Below are 22597 nucleotides of genomic sequence, written 5' to 3' on the forward strand. Positions count from 1 at the left end.
GTGGGAGAAGTAGTTACCTTCAATGTCTTTATTTTTGTCAAATATGTGATTGGATTGGATTGGATTGGATAAGATTTACAGTCCAGTGAGGTTCCCCTCATGGAAATTCGGGCTGCTTTCTCCCCGGGGAAAGCGAGCTGCCATACATACGGCGCTACCCATATATTTTTTTTTTTTTCCCTGCATGCGTGTATTCATGTTTCCTGAGACTTAATGCCGTGTGAGATGGAATGTTTTTACTTTATTCCAAGTCCCACGGGTATTTGATGGACATTTTTATCTATGCCTATACAATTTTGCCAGGAAAGACCCTTTTGTCAATCGTGGGATCTTTAACGTGCACACCCCAATGTAGTGTACACGAAGGGACCTCGGTTTTTCGTCTCATCCGAAAGACTAGCACTTGAACCCACCACCTAGGTTAGGAAAGGGGGGAGAAAATTGCGGTCTAACCCAAACCAGCTTTTAAAAGGTTTCAAAAGGCAACCCAGCAGCTAGATCAACAGATTCTAGCATAAGCAGACCTCATAACACTGAAACTCGCCTTTCTGGTTATAAATGCTGGGCAGTTTCACATTTTCCATTTGATATTTTTTGTCCCCCTTGCTTGCGCTCTCCCTCCCTCCCTCCCTCCCTCCTTGCTCAAAAATAAAACAACATATAAGAGCAGAAGAATAGAGACAATCAAAAGGCATGTAACCATACCGATTTAACTCTGTGGCCGATACCCATGATGAGTTTTCCCTTCTTGCGCATGTCGTTTACAAACTCCATCGGTATGAGACCCGAGTCATAGGCTTCGCTGAACTGTTTGGCTGCCGCGTCCAGTGCTCCGCCAAATCGGTCACCCTGCATGGGAAAAAGAACACAGCTGAACACAACACCAAAGACACGGTCAGCAAAATTGCCAACTAGCTCTCCGAAAGACTGCTGAATCCATGTACAGGAAAAATTAAAGTCAATTCAGTAATTTTGTAAAAGCTGATTTTGCAAACTTGCCCTCCTCCCCACTATCCAACAGAATAAACTGCCTACAACAGTCCCCTGGGAGTGATCACTAGTTACCATATGACATAAGTTTGCAACATGGTTTGTACATCTTCATCCTTAGCCACACATTGCAAATGTACCACTGCCTGCTTGGAAGCTTATCATAATGGGTGACTGCACGTTTGTTAACAGCCCGTGATATCTTATTTCTTGTCCTGCTCTCTTTCTCCTGCCCCACCCCCCTGTCTTTTTCTTCAGTCCCTGGAACAATGGAACCCCCATTTCAAGATACTTGTATCAAGATCATCCCTGTCTTCAGACCTTAGTTCTTCACATTTTCTGTTCATAACTTTTTGTGTGTTAATTTACCCCTATTTTAATATAATACGCACCCCCACACCCCCCCCCCCCTTCCACACACACACACCCCCTTTAAAGATCTGATTTTCTCTGATATTTTAAGGCCTCAAGAGGGGGGTTTCACCATACCCAAAAATATCACACAATACAGTCAGCATATCAGCACTCACGATGGTAAGGAGCCCCGACGCCAGACAGGAGATCAGATCTTTGCCAGCACGCGCACAGACAATGGTGTTGTGGGCGCCAGACACAGCTGGGCCGTGGTCAGCGGTCACCATCAGACACATCTCTATGAACTTGGTGGCATAGCGCGGCAATCTGTATGACGCATGTATGCCATCAACATGCTTAAAGTCACATGTTACATCTCAGCGCGTACAAGTTATTTTTGTAACTTAAAGTACTTACACATTTTGTGAGCATTCACAGAAACAATGCATCTTCATCAGTTGATTTTTGAAAGAAAGAAAGAAAAATATGGAGCTTGCATCAACAATTGACGCTTACAACGTTTTAGCCAAATGCCTAGTAATCATCAAACAAGAAAGCAAAACCAGCGCATCAAATTTGTTACTTTGCCACATTGTGCATGATCTAAAACTCAGGAATTTTTCAATATTTTCTTACCATCCTCTTCATCTACTTTTAAATAGAGCACGATTACTCTTGGGGTCATCAAGACTAAAATCAAAATCCAAAGTGAATTTCTCAGCAAACTATAATCAGTGTCTTTGCCATTTTGAAAAATTCTGCCCTAGTACTGACCCAATTGTACTGTGATCTATTGCATTGCACTGTGTTGTGTTGCGTTGCGCTATGTTGCGTAACGCTGCATTGTATTCTTTTGTATCATTCTTAATTATACTGGATTGTGATCAGCCGCTATCTTGCGGCCGTCACTTGGAAAATAGAATGACATCTTACCTTCGTTGGAACCAGAGAAGTGACAGCACGCCGCCAATTCCCATGTCTTCCTTGAAGATGTCTGTGATAGGGATGCCAGCATACAGCAGCTCCTGGCCTCTCTCGTCACAGATACTGGTCATGAAGGATGCTGGCTTGCGGATCAGACCGAGCTCCTGTCGGGGGTAAAAGAGAGGCAGAGATTTTCAAATGGCCCTTTGATTTACCTGACTGAATCTATGCTGCGTCTGCTGTTCAAGACTGTGTACGCATGATGATGACAACAATGACAACAAAGCAGGTTTAACTACCACATTTCCTGGACCTGTTAGTCTATCATTATATCATAAATTTCCTGTTCAGAGTACATTTGACATGCATAAACTGCTTTCAGTTCTGAGGGGGAAAAAGGTCAGATGACTCCACTTTTAGTCAAGTAACAGGGCGCAGTGGCGTGGTCGTAAGACGTCGGCCTCCTAATCGGGAGGTCGTGAGTTCGAATCCCGGTCACTGCTGCCTGGTGGGTTAAGAGTGGAGATTTTTCCAATCTCCCAGGTCAACTTATGTGCAGACCTGCTAGTGACTTAACCCCCTACGTGTGTAGACGCAAGCACAAGACCAAGTGCGCACGGAAAAGATATTGTAATCCATGTCCGAGTTCGGTGGGTTATAGAAACACGAAAATACCCAGCATGCCTCCCCCGAAATCGGCTGCCTGAATGTCGGGGTAAAAACGGTCATACACGTACAAATCCACTCGTGCTAAAAGCATGAGTGAACGTGGGAGTCAAAGCCCATGAACGAAAAAGAAGAAGAGGTCAAGTAACAGAAACTTGTCCGCTCTGTGTCAGTATGGTTTTGTACATATTTTTATATAAACTTAGATCATCCAATACAAAAACTTTCAATTTTGACATCAAACAAAAAGTTAACGCACTTCACTCCACCTTTGCTCAGGCATCTAATAACGAGAACCTCAATCTGAATACTGCCAAAAATCTGACTTTTGCAACTCTGAGAAAAATGTGAATGATATATTCAAATACAATTAATGAGTGGAGATGCAATGCAACACAAGCAACAAAGCAGAAAAAGAAGAATAAGTACTGACCCTGGCCCAGTTGAAGTCCATGGGGACTGTAGGAGGGGCGACCTCAGGCTTGGGCACGATGGTTCCATCGGACACAAGCTTGTTGTACACATCTCTGTCAAACACAATGGGAATTAGCATCATTACCCTCAGTCACAAGCAACTTATGGCAAAAACACATGCATGACGATGATTCATCAGTACATTATTTGCAGGAATGTCATTTGGCATCTGTGAAATATCAAAACTTATTTCAAATAACAGAAAACTTTGCCGTTTGTTCAGCAAAGCTGCACACAAAAATTTCACAGTGAAGAACTGGCGACATCTTAAATTCAAATATTGTACAGTAATCCCCCCCCCCCCCCCCCCCCCTCCCTGTAAAAATTGGGTTCCACTGTAGCAGATCCGCAGAATGACTCACCTAACAGCATCCCCAAGTTCATCAAAGCTGCGAGGAACAACAGCAGCAGCATCTTTGAGCGCTTTGTTCTTGGCATCGGCCGTCTCTGTGGTGCCCTGGGCACAGGACCCTGCATGGCCAAACTGGACCTGGAACAGCAATGTGTCACTTATTCATCTCACCATTTCAGCTCAAATAGAGGAATCCCAAAGCGAAACGAATCCCAAATCTAAAGCTAAAGGAATCCCAAAGCTATACAAATCACACACAAAGCTGAAAGAATCTCAAAGCTGAAAGAATCACAAAGTGAAAGAATCTCAAAGCTGAAAGAATCACAAAGTTGATTGAGAACCCAAAGCCAAAAGAATCGGGAACAAATTATTTGTAACACAAATGCCAAACAAGGCTTAATAAAGAATGCTTCACACAAAAGGAATGCGCATATCGATGTTCAGATCCAATTCTTCTCTACTCAACTGTTTAAGTAATACATTATTTTCCAATGCTAAAGAGTGATCAGCACAGGTAATATCTAACCTATACTAAAACCCAGTTTTTACTACTCCATAGTCATCATTTCCATTCAAGTCACTGTGTTTGAAAACGTCATACAAAACCAACACTACCTTAAAACTACAGTGTAGATATCTGCATCAGTCACCATGGTAGTCAAGTATGACTTGAGTATGCAGTCACTAAAAAGTGAGCGTTAATGCTCAGAACAAATCACATCTTATGAATCAAAACGGTGATGTCCAGGACCAGACAGAACCCGAGTCAAACATTCTAAGTTCTGTAAGGCAAAAAAAAAAAATAGTCTGTTTACGGTAACCCAACCGACCCTATTTTTTTTCGCGCGACCCTAGACTTTTTTTTGGCATTTGGGGGAGAAAAAAAAAAAAAAAAAAAACCTTGGTTTTTTTGCAAAATAACGTAAAAAATATGGTTTTTTGGAAAAAAAAAGAAAAAAAAAATCCCGACCTACCGACCCTATTTTTTGGGCCTATGTTACCGTAAACAGACCTATTTTTTTTGTGGCCTAATCTGATCAACAAAGGGAAGTAAGCGCTCTAAATGCATACCACATATGTAATAGAGGAAAAAGAGTTATTCAGAACCAGTCTCGTGGCACCTTGGGGGGGGGGGGCACTATAAAGGATTAGGGTATAGGTTGTGTGTGTGTGGGGGGGGGGGGGGCACTAAACAGGATTAGGGTATAGGTTGTGTCTGTGTGTGTGTGTGGGGGGGGAGGGCACTAAACAGGATTAGGGTATAAGTTGTGTCTGTGTGTGTGGGGGGGGGGGGGGGGGGGGACTATACAGAGAGAATAACAAGCATTGAAATAAACAAGCGACTTTCATCCTTGAAAGTCTAAGTTCTGTGACAGCTATATCTCTGGTTGAACGTGTTACCTCTGAGGTGAACATTTTGGCGCAAGTTCCAATGCACCAGCCGATGAGGGGCTTGGTGATGCGACCGTCTTTCATGGCTTCCACAATGCGGTACTCCTCCACACCCCCAACCTGTAATCAACAGGCAAAAACTCAGGTTAAACTTAAGTCAAAAGTAACGTAATTCATCAGATTAAAAAATATTTATAATGATCTATGATTTGACATAGCATCTATGTGCAAAAACATACTCGAATGAGACACCATATGTGGCAAAACTCAAATGTAACAATGAGGTATTAACCCCTAAAATGGCAGCAGAAGAAGACCGGTGGCTTTAAATAATGTGCACCAAAATAGGAAAAAGTGCACTGAAGGGTGTTTATTTCCTTATTAAAATAAGATCTGTTCCTTTCTGTATTTTCAACTTTCTTTCTTTTCTATTTTCTCTGTCATATCAATGTTCATTTTCAGGACATACATGCTTTCTATTTTAAACTGGAGAGGGGGGGGGGGGAGTGGTGGGGGGGTCCTAGGGGTTCCGATAGCTCTTAGAGTTTCATAGTTTTCACCATGTCTGTATAGTGTACGTATTAGTTACTGTGATACCAAATTGTCTTACCCATGTATGTATGATGCTATGCGCCAGTGATGTATGAATGCTATTTATTTTTGTTTTTATCACACAGCAAGCTGCTTTCCTCGTGTATTTTTTATGTTCATTCATGTATTGTACACTTGGCAATAAATTATCTATCTATCTGTCTATCTTGCGAAAATGGTCCATAAAGTATGAAACATTAATTCTGATGGTCAAAATGGTAACAAGTGCTTAAGAACTTGAGCAAATCTCATCACAGATCTAATACAATGAAATAAAGTTTGTTCCCTAAACAGGGTATAACGTGATGGTCTAACTGGTACCAACCTCTCCCAAGAGCACCATCATCTTCACTTGAGGGTCTGTCTGGTAACGCATGATGTGATCTGTGAACGTGGAGCCAGGGTATCTGCAGATACACATTCAAAAGTTAGTGACAAATTGAACAGAGACAAAATTACAATGGTTGCTACTGTAGTTTATGACAACCTGCGTACCTTTTGTCTTTTTTGTCAATGTTACAAGTAGTAGAGCATTGGGGAATGTCCGGGCTCCCTTCACTATTTTAATCGAAAATTTTTAATTAAATTTTGATTTAATATAATATACTTACCCAATTCTTATGAATGCATTGACTTTAGTCCCACATGCTAGATGTCGAAAAAACCTCTCAAATTACCTGCCCTTAGTAGGGTGGTAACCAAGCTAAAAGCGACGCCATAGCCGTTGCTATGGCCTGACCTTGCTCGGTTACCCATAACACCCTGCGCACCACGTGAGCGCCCGCATCCGTAATAATCATTCGAGACTATTAATCAAACAAACACCCCAAGGACATAATCCAGCGGGGATGGATGGGAGGGTATTAACTATAAGAATTGGGTAAGTATATTATATTAAATCAAAATTTAATTAAAAATTTTCGATTTAATCACATATTCTTACTCCAATTCTTATGAATGCAGATTCCTCCTAAAGGTGGAGGGAACCTACTTATGTCCTTGTAAGAACCTGCCCTGCAGCAACTAAAACCAGCAATGAACTGGAGCCGTCTAGCCGCGTGCAGGAGATATCCCAAAGATAGAAACCGATGAACACATCATCTGATCTCCAGTAAGCCGTTTGCAAAGCTTCGCCTAGGCGACCAGAACGCAACACGGCAATAAATGAAGCAGAGCCCCTAGAGAGAGACAAATAAAAGATGTCTCTTTCGCTCCATTGTAAAGACATAAGAACCTGAGCTACAGCTCGTGGTTCCAAAAGACAGTAACGTCAAAAAAGGGATTAAAAAAGTCTAACCAGACAGTTAGAAAATCCGAATCTCCCGGAACGAGAATCCTCCCAAGAGGAGGGAATCAAACACCAGAGGATATTGACCAGGTTTCTGAAACCCCAAAACCTGGCCAAAAACCATGAACAAACGGCACCAAAAGCCCTAAGGCTACATCCTCTGGCAAACCCCAAAAACGCATGCGCCTCACTGCCCTATAGGGCTGAGGCCCAGAGTAAGTAGAACAAAGTCCCACGCGCTAAACAAGGGGGAGCCTCTAAACCTCATAAAACAAGGTCCTTGATCATGCCCACAAGAGCGCCATGAGCAACAGAAGAGAGGCCTATTTGTTTCAAAACAGCTGAGATAGCCGAGACGCCGGAACCTCAAAGAAGAGGCCCAGCTGCCCAAAGCCAAAAACTGAAACAGAGGTGAAAAACCACCTGGCTTGAGAGAGGGGCGCTAAGGAGTTGCACCCCCGCTCTAAATCCCCAATTGGCCAAAGAGGCCAAAAAAGGAGCATACACAGATAAAGTGGAGGAAATATATGCTTCGTGCCCAAAGACCAGAGTCAGAACCCATGATCTAAAACACAAACAGCACGCCTTCAGACCCGTAAGCAGATGGGCCAACCCCTGAGCAAGCCCTGAGAGGACCTGTTGAGCGAGTCGGCCAGATCGCAGAGCTGGCCGGGGAGATATTCCCCTGAGAAAATGATTTAGTGTGAAAACCCAATCAGAATCCCTATACTCTGTCTGACAGGGAGTGAGAACTTGCTCACCCCAGCTAGTTCACATAAGAAGCAACAGACGAATTGCCCGAATGCAACAGGACATGCCTGTAAATAGCCAAAAAGGAAAGGCTAGTAGACTAAGAGCTACTGCTCCTAACCTCAGGCAAAAGAGAAGCCCAAGGATTTGCGTCTACATCACAGCCTCAAGACTGCAATTGCCAGTGCAGGCCCCATCTAGACGAAAACGCATCCATAAAGCGGTCTAAGTCCAGGGGGAAACAAAGCTAGGGAAAAAAGTCCCCTGAGCGATCCAAAAGGATTCCAGCCACCTTGCCGCGTGGAGGAACCCACTCTGGAGGAGGACCCTCATGTCCCAGACCTGTGAGGCCGAACCCCCCAAAAAACTTGAGGAAAGACTAGAGGGCCAGCATAGCTATCGATACCGTCCGACCGAAGAACGGGTCTAAAGACCCCGCAGAGGCCTGCTCTCGTGCCGGTCTGGCAGTGAAAAGAGCTTAAAGCCTCCCTATTCTCTCTTGTGTGAAGAATAAACCTTCCAAGAGACAAAGTCGAACAGCATGCCCAGGTAAAAAACCTGGGATAAGGACAGCTCGGAATTTTGCCTGGTTACTGAGAGCACCAGACAAAAAGCCTGGTTCAACACCAAAAGAAAACGCAGCTGATAAGCTGATTGACCTTGAAAAAGCTCAACCAGCCCCCGAGATAGTCCAGAGACCAACACCCCCAGAAACCGAGCCCTTTCCTGTGTGCATAAACGCAGAAGCAGACCTGTTTACCCTAAACCTGAGGCAAGAGTACTTTTTCAAAAAGTTGAGTGTATTTTTCTAAAAGTTGGTGTACTTTGCAAGCAAAGCCATATGGGCTAGGGAAAACGTACGCCGTGGGTGCAAACGTGTTTGTGTAAGAATAGCATGTCTTGTGAACATCTTCAGAATTTAACTCCTTCTGATACAACAGGGATAAAACAATTTTATTTACCTGTCAGTTTATAACATTATAACCAGTGTCTTCCAAGCAGATTGATAATGAAAAGATGAAGTTCGTGAAATAACATCTGCGGTTGACAGTGGCAAGTTCATTTTTACAATCATCTCAGAAAACATTGCTTCAGCACGGACTACAGCCTTTTCTTCTGGCAGGATTTGCTTTGCGGGAATGAACTTCATAATTCCTTGGCAGCTTTCAGCGGATTTCTTTGCAGCAACCTTGTCCATGTGAGTTTTGGAATTGCAGTGTCGTTCGATGTCATATTTCCCAGCATGGGCAACGGAGAAATCTGATTTACAATACTTGCAGTGTGCATGACTTTTTCCATAGTAGACTCCACAATTCCTGGCTCTTTCTTATATTTCTCCAAGAAAATCTGGTGCTTCTGCTGTTTAGACTTGGTACAGTCATCCGAAACTGGCACATTTTACAGCTTCATTTTGATTATCCCACGATTGTCCAGACGATCGCACGTGCAAGCAACTGAACAAGGTTTCCACAGCTGAAGACTCGCTGTCATGGTTATCTTCCTTCGACCGAAACCGGTATCAGTTGTACCATCCCGTAATCAGCACACCAACACCGGAAAACGTATTCTAGACTTTTTCTTATGCGTATTTTGTGCGTGTGTCGCGTATTTGCGTACTGATAATAATTTGGCGTACAAAATACGCCCAAATCGTACTGGTAAACAGGACTGCAGAAGGAAAGCTCATGTGAGAGCACCGAGGAAAATCTCAGCCAAAGCTGAAAGCTCTAGCCCATGCCGACCCACCTCCCGCAGAGAGGGAGGCGACACTGAACCAAAACACCCCTTTGTAACCGGGAGCGCATAAATGCGCTGCCAGAGGTCCAAGAAGGAAGGGAAAGATTCCAGCTATTGAGTAGGTTTTAACAACCCCCGAAAAAGCCTGACCCTTGCTTCCTGCAATCAGCATGAAATCAACCCCTTGTAAAGGAAGGAGATCACACCAAGCAAAAACAATGTGGGCCTAAAACGTCACCGAGAAACTTCTCCGCTCAGTGACGACCCTAGCCCAAGCTGCCAGCAGCCTGGCTAAAGCCCTATCCAAGGCATCCTCCCTAACCCAAAAGAGCGCTCAGGGAGGATAAGATTGCCTATAAGAAAGCACAGAAGAGAGTCTCAACCAAAGCAGAAAACTCCAAACCATGCCATCCTAGCTCCTCCAGAGAGGAGAGGGAGGAGTAACATCATGAAAACTCCATGTTCCCTGTGGTCTGTAAGCGAAGCTAGAAACTAGCCCCTGGCAATAAAAAAGTCCGGATCAGACCCTGAGCCTGAAAAATTCCCTGCTATCTTCTTCCGCACTAAAAGTGAGGACGAAGCAGCCTGAAACCCCGAAGCCAGCAGACCCCTGCGTATGAAGCAGCGGGAAAGATGTAGGCTGAAGACCACTATCCTAAGGTGCGGATCAAGCCAAAAAGTGTGGCATGTGGTAGGCAATCACCACAGACTCAGCAAATGAAACAAATTGCGAGAAAGCCTGTGAAAACCCAAAGCCATCCCGGGAGAGGAAGGAGGAGAGACACCCCCAACCTATCCGGGACAAAGTAAACTGCAACAGCAGCCGCTCTATGTATGGGAAGCCTACAACCAGTAGGCGACCCTATACGCTCCCCCTCCTCAAACAAGGAGTCCGAACCTAACCACCAGTTGTGTAAAACACAAAAGGAGGGGAGACAGGGGAGGTCGCGCACTAAATACTCCTGCCGATAACACCGCCAAGAGTGTGGATGAAAAGCGTGATCAGTCTCTGACTGCCAACCCAAAACCGCCCACCTGAACAAGAGGTGGGGGGAAGAGGGGTTGGTAACTGGCACAGATCTCTGCCGAGAAGGAGAGAGAGTAGAGAAACAAGACAAAGCCGGGCCCGGCGCGTCTTACCCCACCCGCTGTGCGAGAGAAGCATCCCAGTGCTAAGAACCAGACTACCTGGTTTGAACCACAACTCACCCCAAGTGGGGAGGGGGGTGGTCCAGCACAGCCGCAACCCCTAGAGGGGGTAAGGACTGAAACAGAGAAACGGCCGTAAACGGCCGATCCTCGCTCGTCCACCTGCCGAAGTCAAGTAGCCCTATCACTCACCCAACCCTAGGAGCGGGGGGGGGGTGACCTATGCTGGCTAAGGACAATGACCACTGGCCAGGCGATACTATAGCCGAGTCCCCGCAGACCATTGTGAATACAAAGAATGGGAGACTGGAGAGAAAGAGTATGTTCTGTCTCCGCCTGTCCCAGGAAGACAGCCGGCACAGCCCGTGCAGAGAACAAAACGGAGCAAAGCTCATTGTTCCTGACCACTGTGCGAGACACCCTGCCGAGAACAAAAGAGAGTCAAGCTCATTGTTTCGCGACCGCTACCCGCGACAAGCGCGGGCAGCTAACACAGCACCTGTCCCCAATGGAGCAGAGAAGGAGTATGTAACGTAGCCTGGAAAGCCGTACATAGCACCCCCGCTGTGAAGAAAGGCCTGAGCCACGCCATGCCCCGGATGGGGAGGGGGGTGGCTCTTCACAGCAGTAAGAGCGACGGAGAGAGACGAACCGAAAAACGGCCGACCCCCCTCCGTCCACCTGCCGTAGTCCTATAGCCCACCGCCCACCCACCCCGATAGGGGAGGAGAACGATTGTCAGGCCAGGACAATAGAGGCACAGACTGTGAAGACAGTCTAACAGCGCCCACCCCGTCCAACCCAGAGGGAGGGAAAGGGTGGACCCGCGACAAGCGCGGGCAGCTAACACAGCCACCTGTCCCAAAAGGAGCAGAGAAGGAGTATGTAACGTAGCCTGGAAAGCCGTACATAGCACCCCCGCCGTGTAGAAAGGCCTGAGCCACGCCATGCCCCGGATGGGGAGGGGGGTGGCTCTTCACAGCAGTAAGAGCGACGGAGAGAGACGAACCGAGCAACGGCCGACCCCCCTCCGTCCACCTGCCGTAGTCCTATAGCCCACCGCCCACCCACCCCGATAGGGGAGGAGAACGATTGTCGGGCCAGGACAATTGAGGCCCAGACTGTGAAGACAGTCCAACAGCGCCCACCCAGTCCAACTCAGAGGGAGGGAAAGGGTGGAACGCTGCTCCAGCCCCCACCCGATCCCGCCCGGTGGGCGGGAAAGAGTGAGCCACTGATACCCCCCCACCCTGCCCCAAATGGAGCAGAGAAGAGGTATGTAACGTAGCCTGGAAAGCTGCCACCCGAACGCGCCCGGGGGGCGGGAAAGGGTGGGAAGCTAACACAGCCCCCTGCCCGCAAAGGGCAGAGTGGGACAAGCCCAGGCCGTGACTTACCGTGCCCCCTCTCTCCCTCTCCCACCAGGGGAGAGAGCTGACTTCCCACAGCAGCAGTGCTAAAAGCAAGCTGAGCGGGAAGAGACAGAAAGCAGCAACCCCCTGCCCCCAATGGGACAGGGATGGACCAAGGCCAGGCTGCGACTTACCATGCCCCCCCTCTCTCTCTCCCACCAGGGGAGAGAGCTGACTTCCCACCGCAGCAGTGCTAAAAGCAAGCTGAGCGGGAAGAGACAGAGAGGAAGCAGACCCCCTCTCCCTACGGAGAGAGTGCTCGCGAACAACCCAGTCTACCAGTGGCAGAAAGGACTGAACCGAACTGGCCCTTTGCACTAGACCACAGTGCGAAGCTGACGAACGGGATCGGAGGGCGGGAACCGCCGATCGCGCCTGAAACAGCTGAGAATATAGACACAAACCATCGTTAAGTCCCCCCAAAAGGAGGACATCGACTGATTCCTCTTAAGCAGAGAAAGGGGAAAGAATAGCCACACGGCCACCCCCCCCCCCCCCCATCAGTCGCACCGACGACGATCCAACAAAAAGTCTATAAGAAGCCTAAAGGCTGATTAACCCCAACAGGGGAAGCGAGCTGTGAAAGAACTGAACCCGCCCTCGGAGGGATAGGAACATAAAAAGAAGTGCTGTTTGACGGATCTACGACCCGCATAATAGGCAAATCAAAGTTCTTAGGCTACTCTTAGGTATAGTTTTCTAAACCAGGCTAAGAGCATTGTCACCTTCCAGTCTCGCGCCACGTTTAGCTTTGTTGTCGGCCATTTTAAGACCGGCGAAAAACAGAACAAAAAACTTCTGCGTGCGTGTTCAACACAAAGCTATCAACATTTATACCAAACATAAACAGGAAAGATCTCACCAAAAGGTAGACGGACAGGTAGACCCCCAAGAACCGGCTAGTCTCAAGGACGAGCAGGCATGTGAAGGCCAAAAGTGAGAGCGAAATTCGGACACGTCCACCGTGTGTTGTCGAAAGTCGAGAATGATTATTACGGATGCGGGCGCTCACGTGGTGCGCAGGGTGTTATGGGTAACCGAGCAAGGTCAGGCCATAGCAACGGCTATGGCGTCGCTTTTAGCTTGGTTACCACCCTACTAAGGGCAGGTAATTTGAGAGGTTTTTTCGACATCTAGCATGTGGGACTAAAGTCAATGCATTCATAAGAATTGGAGTAAGAATATGTGATTAAATTACTGACGCTGTAGGTAATCACTGGAAACTGAAAACACTTAAGTTTAAAAAAAAACATAAACCCAAATGCTTGAACATCCCTTCCAAGACATGGATTCACTTCGATCTGTACATCTACATGAGAAGTACCTGCAAAGCAGAAAAGCTTCTAATAACTTTCACCAGGCCATAAGATTTAAGAACAAAATGAATGTGTACATGAAACCGAGGGATATTATAATGTGACAGTTTACTGTAAACCCCAACCTATTTAACAATTTGTATATGTACACAAAAAACCAACCATATCAGTTTCTGCAGATATTGCCTACAAGAGAATAAAAAAAAAAACGCAGAAAAATCAAAGCTACCTGTCTCCACCAATGGCGACTCCTTCATACACTCCATCCGTGTTGAGAGCGATGATGTTGTTGAGCTCATTGGACATTCCACCAGAGCGAGACACATAGGCCACACTGAAAACCACAACAAGTTACAAAAAATACAATTCTTTCCATCATTTAGGCTCAAACAAAGTAAGAGCTAACAACTGGTTCTAAACAAAATCGAAAACAGTCCGAGATCTTCAATGTCTTGGATGTGAATGCACTGCACACACAACAAGACAAATACTGAAAGAAATGAAAGAGTGGAGAAATGAATAAAAGAAATGTCAACTTATCTTCTGATGTCAATTGCTACACATATTTGTTTCTGAGACAATGACTTTTCTTTCTTTATTTGGTGTTTAACGTCGTTTTCAACCATTCAAGGTTATATCGCGACGGAGACAATGACTGAACAGAGACAATGACTGAACAAGTTTAGCTTTTTGCAAAAATACCACTCAGCACAGAACGGAAGTAATCAATCCATAAGAAAAGAGGCATCTGGGGAATGAATTGATGTCAACGCATGGATAGAACATTCAAAATGTGATCTTACCTGCCAGGTCTGTAGAGCTTGGAAGCCAGAATGTTGTCCAACATACCCCCAGTGTTGCCAATCTTGAAGCAGCCTGGTTTCACGCCACCCACCTGTGAAAAGAATTAACGCATACACACTTCACACCTGTCTGGACTGTACAAACACTAGTTCTAATTAGATTTGCTAAGCTCATGTTTCCATAAGAAAACACGAACAACTGACACGTGTACTCACCTATCTGGGCAGTGTATGGGAACATTCTAATTTGTTTGTTTGTTTGTTTGTTTGCTTAACGCCCAGCCGACCACGAAGGGCCATATCAGGGCGGTGCTGCTTTGACATATAACGTGCGCCACACACAAGACAGAAGTCGCAGCACAGGCTTCATGTCTCACCCAGTCACATTATTCTGACACCGGACCAACCAGTCCTAGCACTAACCCCATAATGCCAGACGCCAGGCGGAGCAGCCACTAGATTGCCAATTTTAAAGTCTTAGGTATGACCCGGCCGGGGTTCGAACCCACGACCTCCCGATCACGGGGCGGACGCCTTACCACTAGGCCAACCGTGCCGGTCAACATTCTAATCAGATCTGTAAAGTTGTTGTTTTTAAAGTACAGCATATGTATATCATCCTCCCATCCCTTTCCCCACAGCCAGCCAGCAGCCAGCACCCCCTCCCCCCCCCCTTTTACCATTGTATTAATATGACCATGTCCCTGATAAGTCCTTAGTTACCTGAGAGGCATTAAGCCTAAATAGTCAGTCAGTCGTTCATATCAAATACAAAAATACGACATCTTGCCCCCAACTGATAAACTGGAGAATATTAACAACAGAAGTACCTCCCCTTCTAAGATTAAGCTCCCACTTTTGCTTTATCAGGTCTTCTGTAAAGGGAAGTAACCTCCATCTTGAAGATTCCTTCCTTTCTAAGACCTCTTTATTCCCATTTTGTGTAGCCTTGAAAGGATGCTGACACTGTATTATAGTCTTTACAGACACTCAATGACAGAAGCCCACTCAAAAAAGGCAAACAACTTACAGTTGCAGGACCAATGATGACGACACCTTTCTGCTGTGCGACATGGATCATGTGGCGAGTCATGTTCTCTGGGATGCCTTCAGCAATAATGGCAATGGTTCGGATCTGGAACAGAAATAAAACACTACTAAACAAGAAGCAAAGTTTGAAGAAGCTGAAGATAATAATGTGCGCACAACATTCAGCGCATACATTGGGGCTGGTTCCAGGATTAGTGTGATGAAAAGGGTATTTATTCTTACGTTATGGGTTCATCTTTTCACTATCAATTGATTTTCCTGCAAAGGTTTCATTCTAATCCTTCCTCACCCTATTCCTACAGACACAAACAACCCCAACCTGCACTATTAACACCACTATCACCACCGCTAACAACAAATTAACAGGGTGTACTAAAGCACTGAATAGTGCTTGACAAGTGGATCCGAAATCTTTGTTTTTCCATATGTTTTGTGTAGGTATTAATAATTAACAGAAGGCAGTGGCGGGTCAAGAATATTCGCCAGTAAATATAGCAATGACATCTTTTTGGGGGGATCGCAGGACACAAAATAAAGGGAGATAACATATGACAGAAAAATTCAAAGGAGCAGAAGCAATTGTTTTCTTACAAAAAATGGCTGAAGGTATATGTGGCACATATTATGCATATAACGTAAACTACCTTGTATACGCCCACCCCCCCCCCCCCCCCCCTTATGCATCAATTATGCCCAAAGTTGGGGGTGGGCGTTTACTAGGTACTATACCCTTTGCAGGAGCAGTTCCTTTGCTAGAATAACAATATTTCGGTCATTTGGCATAGAAATCTTCAAAGGATGCGTTATTACACGTTTTCCTCTCTCTCACACGCACACGCACACACACTAGGAATTCTGCAAGCAAACCACGAAGATAACCTTGTTGCTTTAGTGTATGTTAACAAGTTTTTAACTTCGAAAGATCTTTGTTCCTGTCGACACGGCCCTTAACCCGTTCTTGGTCCCAAAAATCCAAGAACACCTAAATCAACCTCTTCATACATCACTTCCCGCCCAAGATGAAGCTTTCATTTCTTCTTTTCCCTCACAGTCCGATGCATCAAAATGCATCGCGATTCTCTAGCCACTCTAGGATCCTGTTTCTGTCCACTCCGCGAAACATTTCCAAGGAAGGGAAACAATGAAATAACAACAAAAACAGACTAAATAATCGTACCACTGCACCGCCCCCGTGCACAGTTTTCACGGGAGTACAGTGTTCGGAAAGACCTAAGCAAAAACTGACATGCGCCAAGCCGAGCAACCTGCGAGTTTGTGAAACGCGCTGTAATTGGCTTTTAAAATGTAATTCATAACCAATCCTACTATCTGTGCGGGACCGATCTGTGCTTGCGCGTTAACCTCTGTGGAAACTGTAAACGCAAGCGATATCGATCGAAACATAGACCCACGTAAAAAAGCAATGTCCCATCAGAATTTGGTTGAGGGGGACAGATGTCCCATTGCCTTTTTCTTTCAGGTTAAACCCTGTGTTGGTTAATGTTTTTCCTGCACTACCTTCAACAATAGATAATAATTATAGAGATTGTAGATATGTAAACAAAGCAACGTCAGATTGAGTGAAATGTCACACTGGAGCCAAATCAATTCAGTACTACAGTGGAACCCCCCTTTTAAGACTCCCTTCCTTTTAAGACCTTGTTTTCTCAGACTTTCTGTTCATAGCCTATGTAAATGTACCCCCATTTTAAGACCCCCTCCTTTTTTTAGACCTGATTTTCAATCTCAGATTTTTGGAGGTCTTAAAAGGGGGGTTCCACTGTAACTTTGGCTATCTGACCTATTTGTCGTTTACCGTTTCCATGGTACTTTCATACGCTGAGCGTAAATTAATTCAGTACTAATTTTTTCATATCTTTGGCTATCTGACCCGTTTGTAGTTTACCGTTTCCATGGTACTTTCATACGCTGAGCGCAAATTAATTCAGTACTAATCTTTTCATATCTTTGGCTATCTGACCTATTTGTCGTTGAGCGTTTCCATGGTACTTTCATACGCTGAGTGCAAACTAATTCAGAACTAATCTTTTCATATCTTTGGCTATCTGACCCGTTTGTAGTTTAGCGTTGCCATGGTACTTTCATATGCTGAGCGCAAATTAATTCAGTACTAATCTTTTCATATCTTTGGCTATATGACCTGTATGTAGTTTACCGTTTCCATGGTACTTTCATACGCTGAGCGCAAATTAATTCAGTACAGTAAAACCTGTCAAATAAGGACACCCTTGGGACCAGACAAAAGTGTCCTTATTCTGCAGGTGTCCTTATTAGACAGGTGCAAGTAAACGCGACAAAGTCAAGTTGAGAGAGAGAGAGAGAGAGTACTGCACATGTACATGTACATTTATAAGAAAAACAGAAGCTGTTTAGATTAAATAGAGAAACATTTAATATTGACTGATGTAAAACAAGTTTCAGGCATGGTACTCTCAAAAACGAAAATCCGAAAAAAATAAATAAAAAATAATCTGCTGATTGACTTGAGATTATTATTTTTTCTTACTCAAGCCTTGTTATCTTTCACTTATATCCCTCTCAGCTTCAAGGAGAGGGCACTAAACACATTTGAATTAGTAAAAAGTCGCCTGAGCGGCCCCCTGGACCCCCGGCTTTATTTCAGCTGAAACTGCCATTCCTTCAGTACCATGCCTGAGTTTAAAAACTTGTGATAATGCATGTTTCAGCTACTAGGTACTGCCCTGCCTTTGATCTGGCCGCACACACAGATTTCCACTCTGTTAAACTCGGTCACTGACCGGTCACTGACCCCCATGCAGGAAGTGTTTCCTCTCTCAGATATGACAGGGGAACCACCTCTCATGGCAAAAACTGGGTCATTGACCCCTGGGAAGAAGGTCGTGTCTTTTAACAAGGCCACCCAGCTATCACAATGCCTTTGATCTGGCCGCACACACTTATTATGGACCCAAAATACGTGTCCGCGTCCGTAATGCCGAGGTGGCCGTAACGTACAGGTGTTTTACAGTGTAAAGCAGTCCGTGCCGAGACTGACTGTCCGTATTCTGCGAGTGTCCGCTAAGTCCAGTGACCGTATTTGACAGTTTTCACTGTACTAATCTTTTCATATCTTTGGCTATCTGACCTGTATGTAGTTTACCGTTTCCATGGTACTTTCATACGCTGAGCGCAAATTAATTCAGTACTAATCTTTTCATATCTTTGGCTATCTGACCTGTTTGTAGTTGAGCGTTTCCATGGTACTTTCATACGCTGAGCGCAAATTAATTCAGTACTAATCTTTTCATATCTTTGGCTATCTGACCTGTTTGTAGTTGAGCGTTTCCATGGTACTTTCATACGCTGAGCGCAGAGAGGCGAAGCTGATGAGGACGTCTGCTTCTGGGTGTTTCTTCATGCAGTCATCCATGTTCTTGTACACTGAAATCAACAAGAAAAAGAACAAGAACAATTAATACTTTGTCTGTCTTTACACAAGTCGTTTTTGATCAGAAGATTCCAGACATTTCAACAACAACTACACGCACACACACACACAAACACATGCAGGTACAAATGCATGGTATTGTGCTTGCACTTAGCTGATGACTGCAGTCTAAAAATGTTACCTACGGTACGCACGAAAACGTAAATTTAGTGCATCCCGAGACCCGCTCTTGTTGTGTTTAGTGTGTACCGGATCAGTCCCCCTCACTAAATTTCTAGTACTGTACTTTCCGGGTCATAAGGCGCGACTTTTTTCCTCGAGTTCGACCCCTGCGTCTTGTATAACGAAGGCCTAATCCGTGTATGAAATACGAAAAAAATCAAAGAGACCGCTTGAGTACCAGTCAAATAACTTGTGATAATGCATGTTTCAGCTACTAGGTACTGCCCTGCCTTTGATCTGGCCGCACACACAGATTTCCACTCTGTTAAACTCGGTCACTGACCCCGGTGCAGGAAGTGTTTCCTCTCTCAGATATGACAGGGGAACCACCTCTCATGGCAAAAACTGGGTCATTGACCCCTGGGAAGAAGGTCGTGTCTATAAACAAGGCCACCCAGCTATCACAATGCCTTTGATCTGGCCGCACACACAGAGCACACATATTTTCACTCAGTTAAAGTCGGTCACTGACTGTTCACTGACCCCGGTGCAGGAAGTGTTTCCTCTCTCAGATATGACAGGGGAACCACCTCTCATGGCAAAAACTGGGTCATTTTGGTGCGCCCTATCGGCCCCCTGCGTCCAATGGGTGACTGGATTACAATTTTTTTTTAAAAAGAAGGGGGTGCGTCTTGTATAACGAAGCGCCTTGTCACCCGGAAAGTACGGTATGTGTTTTCGGTTTCTAGTGCGTATAGGATGCAGGGACGCACAGTTTGGGGAGCCATGATCTAACAAAAGACAGGATAAAGTAACATGCAACTAGACAATCTCTCATGCAAAATGAAACTGACAAAAGCCTCAGGTACCTACCAGGTACAAGTATCTCATGCAAAATGAAACTGAGCAAAAGCCTCAAGTACCTACCAGGTACAAGTATCTCATGCAAAATGAAACTGAGCAAAAGCCTCAAGTACCTACCAGGTACAAGTATCTCATGCAAAATGAAACTGACAAAAGCCTCAGGTACCTACCAGGTACAAGTATCTCCTTGTGTCCCCAGTAGAACTTCTGTTTGTGGTCCCCTCTGAAAATCAAGAACCAGCTCTTGTCCCAAACATATTACAGTGTTCTAGATGATCGAACGTGTAGCAAATACCTGTACACGTACGTGTAGATATTGCGTCACCCATGCCTCACTTTTGTCTCCAATGTTCCAAATCATACGTTGTTTTGCTCCCACCAAGACTGCAGATCTTGGCAAACGCGTGACATAAACACTAGGTTTGATGACGATACTGTACACGTTCCCCTACACGTGCTGAAAAGTGCCACATCTAGATCTTGCTATTAGCAATTTAACAGGGGTTAAAATCTAAGTCTTCAAACCTCATTTAGTGAATCTGATACATCATTATTTAGCCAAACACGAATATCACTGTGGTTGCAATAATCGGGCAACAAGCTTATTGCACATTTTGCATAAATATTGCATTTTCAGGTGCCGTACGTCTGCATTTGGCCACATTGCTGCGCAAATGGGTTTTATTTTGCATCAACCGACACAATTACTCAAAGTCAGCGCAGCCCCTGAATAACTGGCTGAAAATGTCTAACATTTAAGGCCAACATCAGCGCACGGCAGATGTAGCTCTACTTGATGATGCTGGCAACGCTAAATATAGCTCCGTGGCCTTCTATTGCAACAAGGCTTGGTCTCATAAAGAAGTATGTTCGGCTTTAACTGACACCAAGGTGTAGCACACACACAAAAAGTGCTGCATACTTACACGAAAGGATAGATCATGGCCACCACCGACGGGTCTTTGCGAGAGCAGACGTAATCAAAGTCCAGCATTCCCTGCACAGCCCTGGCCTGCATGCCCCAGACGATGGACTTGGTCTCCTTTGTGAAAAGCGCCGTGGTCTGCGTTTCTTTCTGCTCCGTGGACTTTGGGACCTTGCTGGGAACACTGGACTCGGAGTTGCAGGAGGAAGACTTATTCTGCTCGAAGGATCCGCGCCGGCTTCCGCCGGGTGATTGCTGCAAGACAGCAGAGAAGTTTCATTTCATTTCATTTACTTTATTATCCTATTGCTGGGAAATTAGGGTCACTTCCTCCCAGTGGAAAGCTAGCAGCAACAAGTGTCGCGCTGCCCAGGTGAGTGCGTGATGAGGTGTTATCAGCCACCTGCACTTAGCGTGATGAGGTGTTATCAGCCACCTGCACTTAGCGTGATGAGGTGTTATCAGCCACCTGCACTTAGCGTGATGAGGTGCTATCAGCCACCTGCACTTAGCGTGTATGCTAGACAAGATTTGTGAACAAAACTGACTGTTTTGGGTGCAGATGTGATTGTTCTGTCTAATGACATGCTATACATGTTTCGATTTAGTTGTTTTGATTTTTTGTCAATTTTAACGCGGAAACCTTGATTTTGCAAATTTGAATTTGGGGGGTGTCTGTGTTGTAGGTTCCACTGTATCGACACTACGTCATGTAAACCCAATCTGTTTTCTGAATAGGTTAGGAGAATAAACAGGCCTTTTCAGTCATATAATTGATTTTACGATAAACGGCCTCATCAGAAAGATCTGCCCTCAAACGCATCTGTATAGTTTTTTATGACGAGTAGTGCAGATCACCTAAAACTCCTGTTCACTTAAAGTGGCAGACAATGGTAAACTGGGAAATACCAGGACCAGTCTACTTTACTTTCATCTGTCAAGTTTTAGATGTGCAGCAAGAGATCAATAAGTCAAATGAATTAAACTTGATTAAAGGCACAGTAAGCCTCCCGTAAACCATCACAGATACTGTTAGGCTTTTACACACAGTACAAACATCCTTTCATTTAAACACTCACCGCTTGAGAACATCCTAGGTGCCCTCCGTAAAGAGCTAGCAATTTTCAAAGAATTTATTTTTGCGTGGTTTATCTTACCCCTGAGCCATTGTGAACCCGTGTGATCCAGTTTCCCTTTTTCACAATGTTGTCGTCAGTTTGTAATTCGCTGTGAGCTTATCTGCAATAGCACGTTATTATGTACCTCTGATTATGCACGAAACAAACGGCTGTGGTTCACAAGAACTCTAGCGATGGCTTTTCACTGTTCAGAGGAACTGGCGATATGCATAAACCGTCGTCTGCTAAGAGAACCACGACCTTGCGTGACCCTGCTTCCAGGCTTTTCTTTTTTCAAACTTTCAAAACTTCGAATTGTACTGATCTTGTCTTGATGAAAAAAGAATTCTTTTATGATTTAAGAATGTTTGTGTAACAAGCTGTCAATTTATTATTTAGATTTTAAAAGTTAGGTCTAGCGCCAAAACGCACCAAGGTCCGATTGTGTGAGGAAACAATCCGCAAAATTAATTCTTTGAAAATTGCTCGCTCTTTACGTAGGGCACCTAGGATGTTCCCGTTCGGTGAGCGTTCAAATGGAAGGGTGTTTGTACTGTGTGTAAAAGCCTGACAGTATCTGTGATGGTTTACGGGAGGCTTACTGTGCCTTTAACACTTTCGCGACGGGACACTGATAAATCAGTACCAGCGCTGACACGCCCATGGACGGGACGCGCATTTTTCAGTACCAGCCATAGAGGGTACACGACTCGTGATTGCTTCCCGGTTTTTGAAGCTTGCAAATAAATTGAGTTGTTTCCCTTGATACACTTGGCGTCCCCTTCTGCCATTTGCAAATTCGCCTGATTTGTGTGCGTTTTTGAGAAAACAAAAAAGAATCAAAGGCGAG

The 22597-nt window shown here is 45.1% G+C and overlaps 1 protein-coding gene and 1 long non-coding RNA gene across 2 annotated transcripts in view; both read right to left on the reverse strand.

The window, feature by feature from the left end:
- Positions 1–22597, reverse strand: part of LOC138981220 (uncharacterized) — a 357841-nt gene that overhangs the window by 53601 nt on the left and 281643 nt on the right. The gene's annotated exons all lie outside the window — the stretch shown is intronic.
- The window catches only part of LOC138981217 (ATP-citrate synthase-like), a 61359-nt gene that overhangs the window by 8201 nt on the left and 30561 nt on the right, over positions 1–22597 (reverse strand). Inside the window, exons 13-25 of the mRNA XM_070354064.1 lie at positions 20631–20884; positions 19875–19927; positions 18556–18671; positions 15229–15333; positions 14199–14290; positions 13625–13729; positions 6069–6150; positions 5162–5272; positions 3771–3898; positions 3368–3461; positions 2278–2432; positions 1521–1671; positions 706–849 (exon numbers count right to left, since the gene is read on the reverse strand). Of these exons, the coding sequence (XP_070210165.1) occupies positions 706–849; positions 1521–1671; positions 2278–2432; positions 3368–3461; positions 3771–3898; positions 5162–5272; positions 6069–6150; positions 13625–13729; positions 14199–14290; positions 15229–15333; positions 18556–18671; positions 19875–19927; positions 20631–20884 (1590 nt within the window). The remainder of the gene's footprint in view (positions 1–705; positions 850–1520; positions 1672–2277; positions 2433–3367; positions 3462–3770; positions 3899–5161; positions 5273–6068; positions 6151–13624; positions 13730–14198; positions 14291–15228; positions 15334–18555; positions 18672–19874; positions 19928–20630; positions 20885–22597) is intronic.

This window comes from Littorina saxatilis, linkage group LG12 (genome assembly GCF_037325665.1).
Source record: "Littorina saxatilis isolate snail1 linkage group LG12, US_GU_Lsax_2.0, whole genome shotgun sequence".
NCBI classification, from domain to species: Eukaryota; Metazoa; Mollusca; class Gastropoda; order Littorinimorpha; family Littorinidae; genus Littorina; species Littorina saxatilis.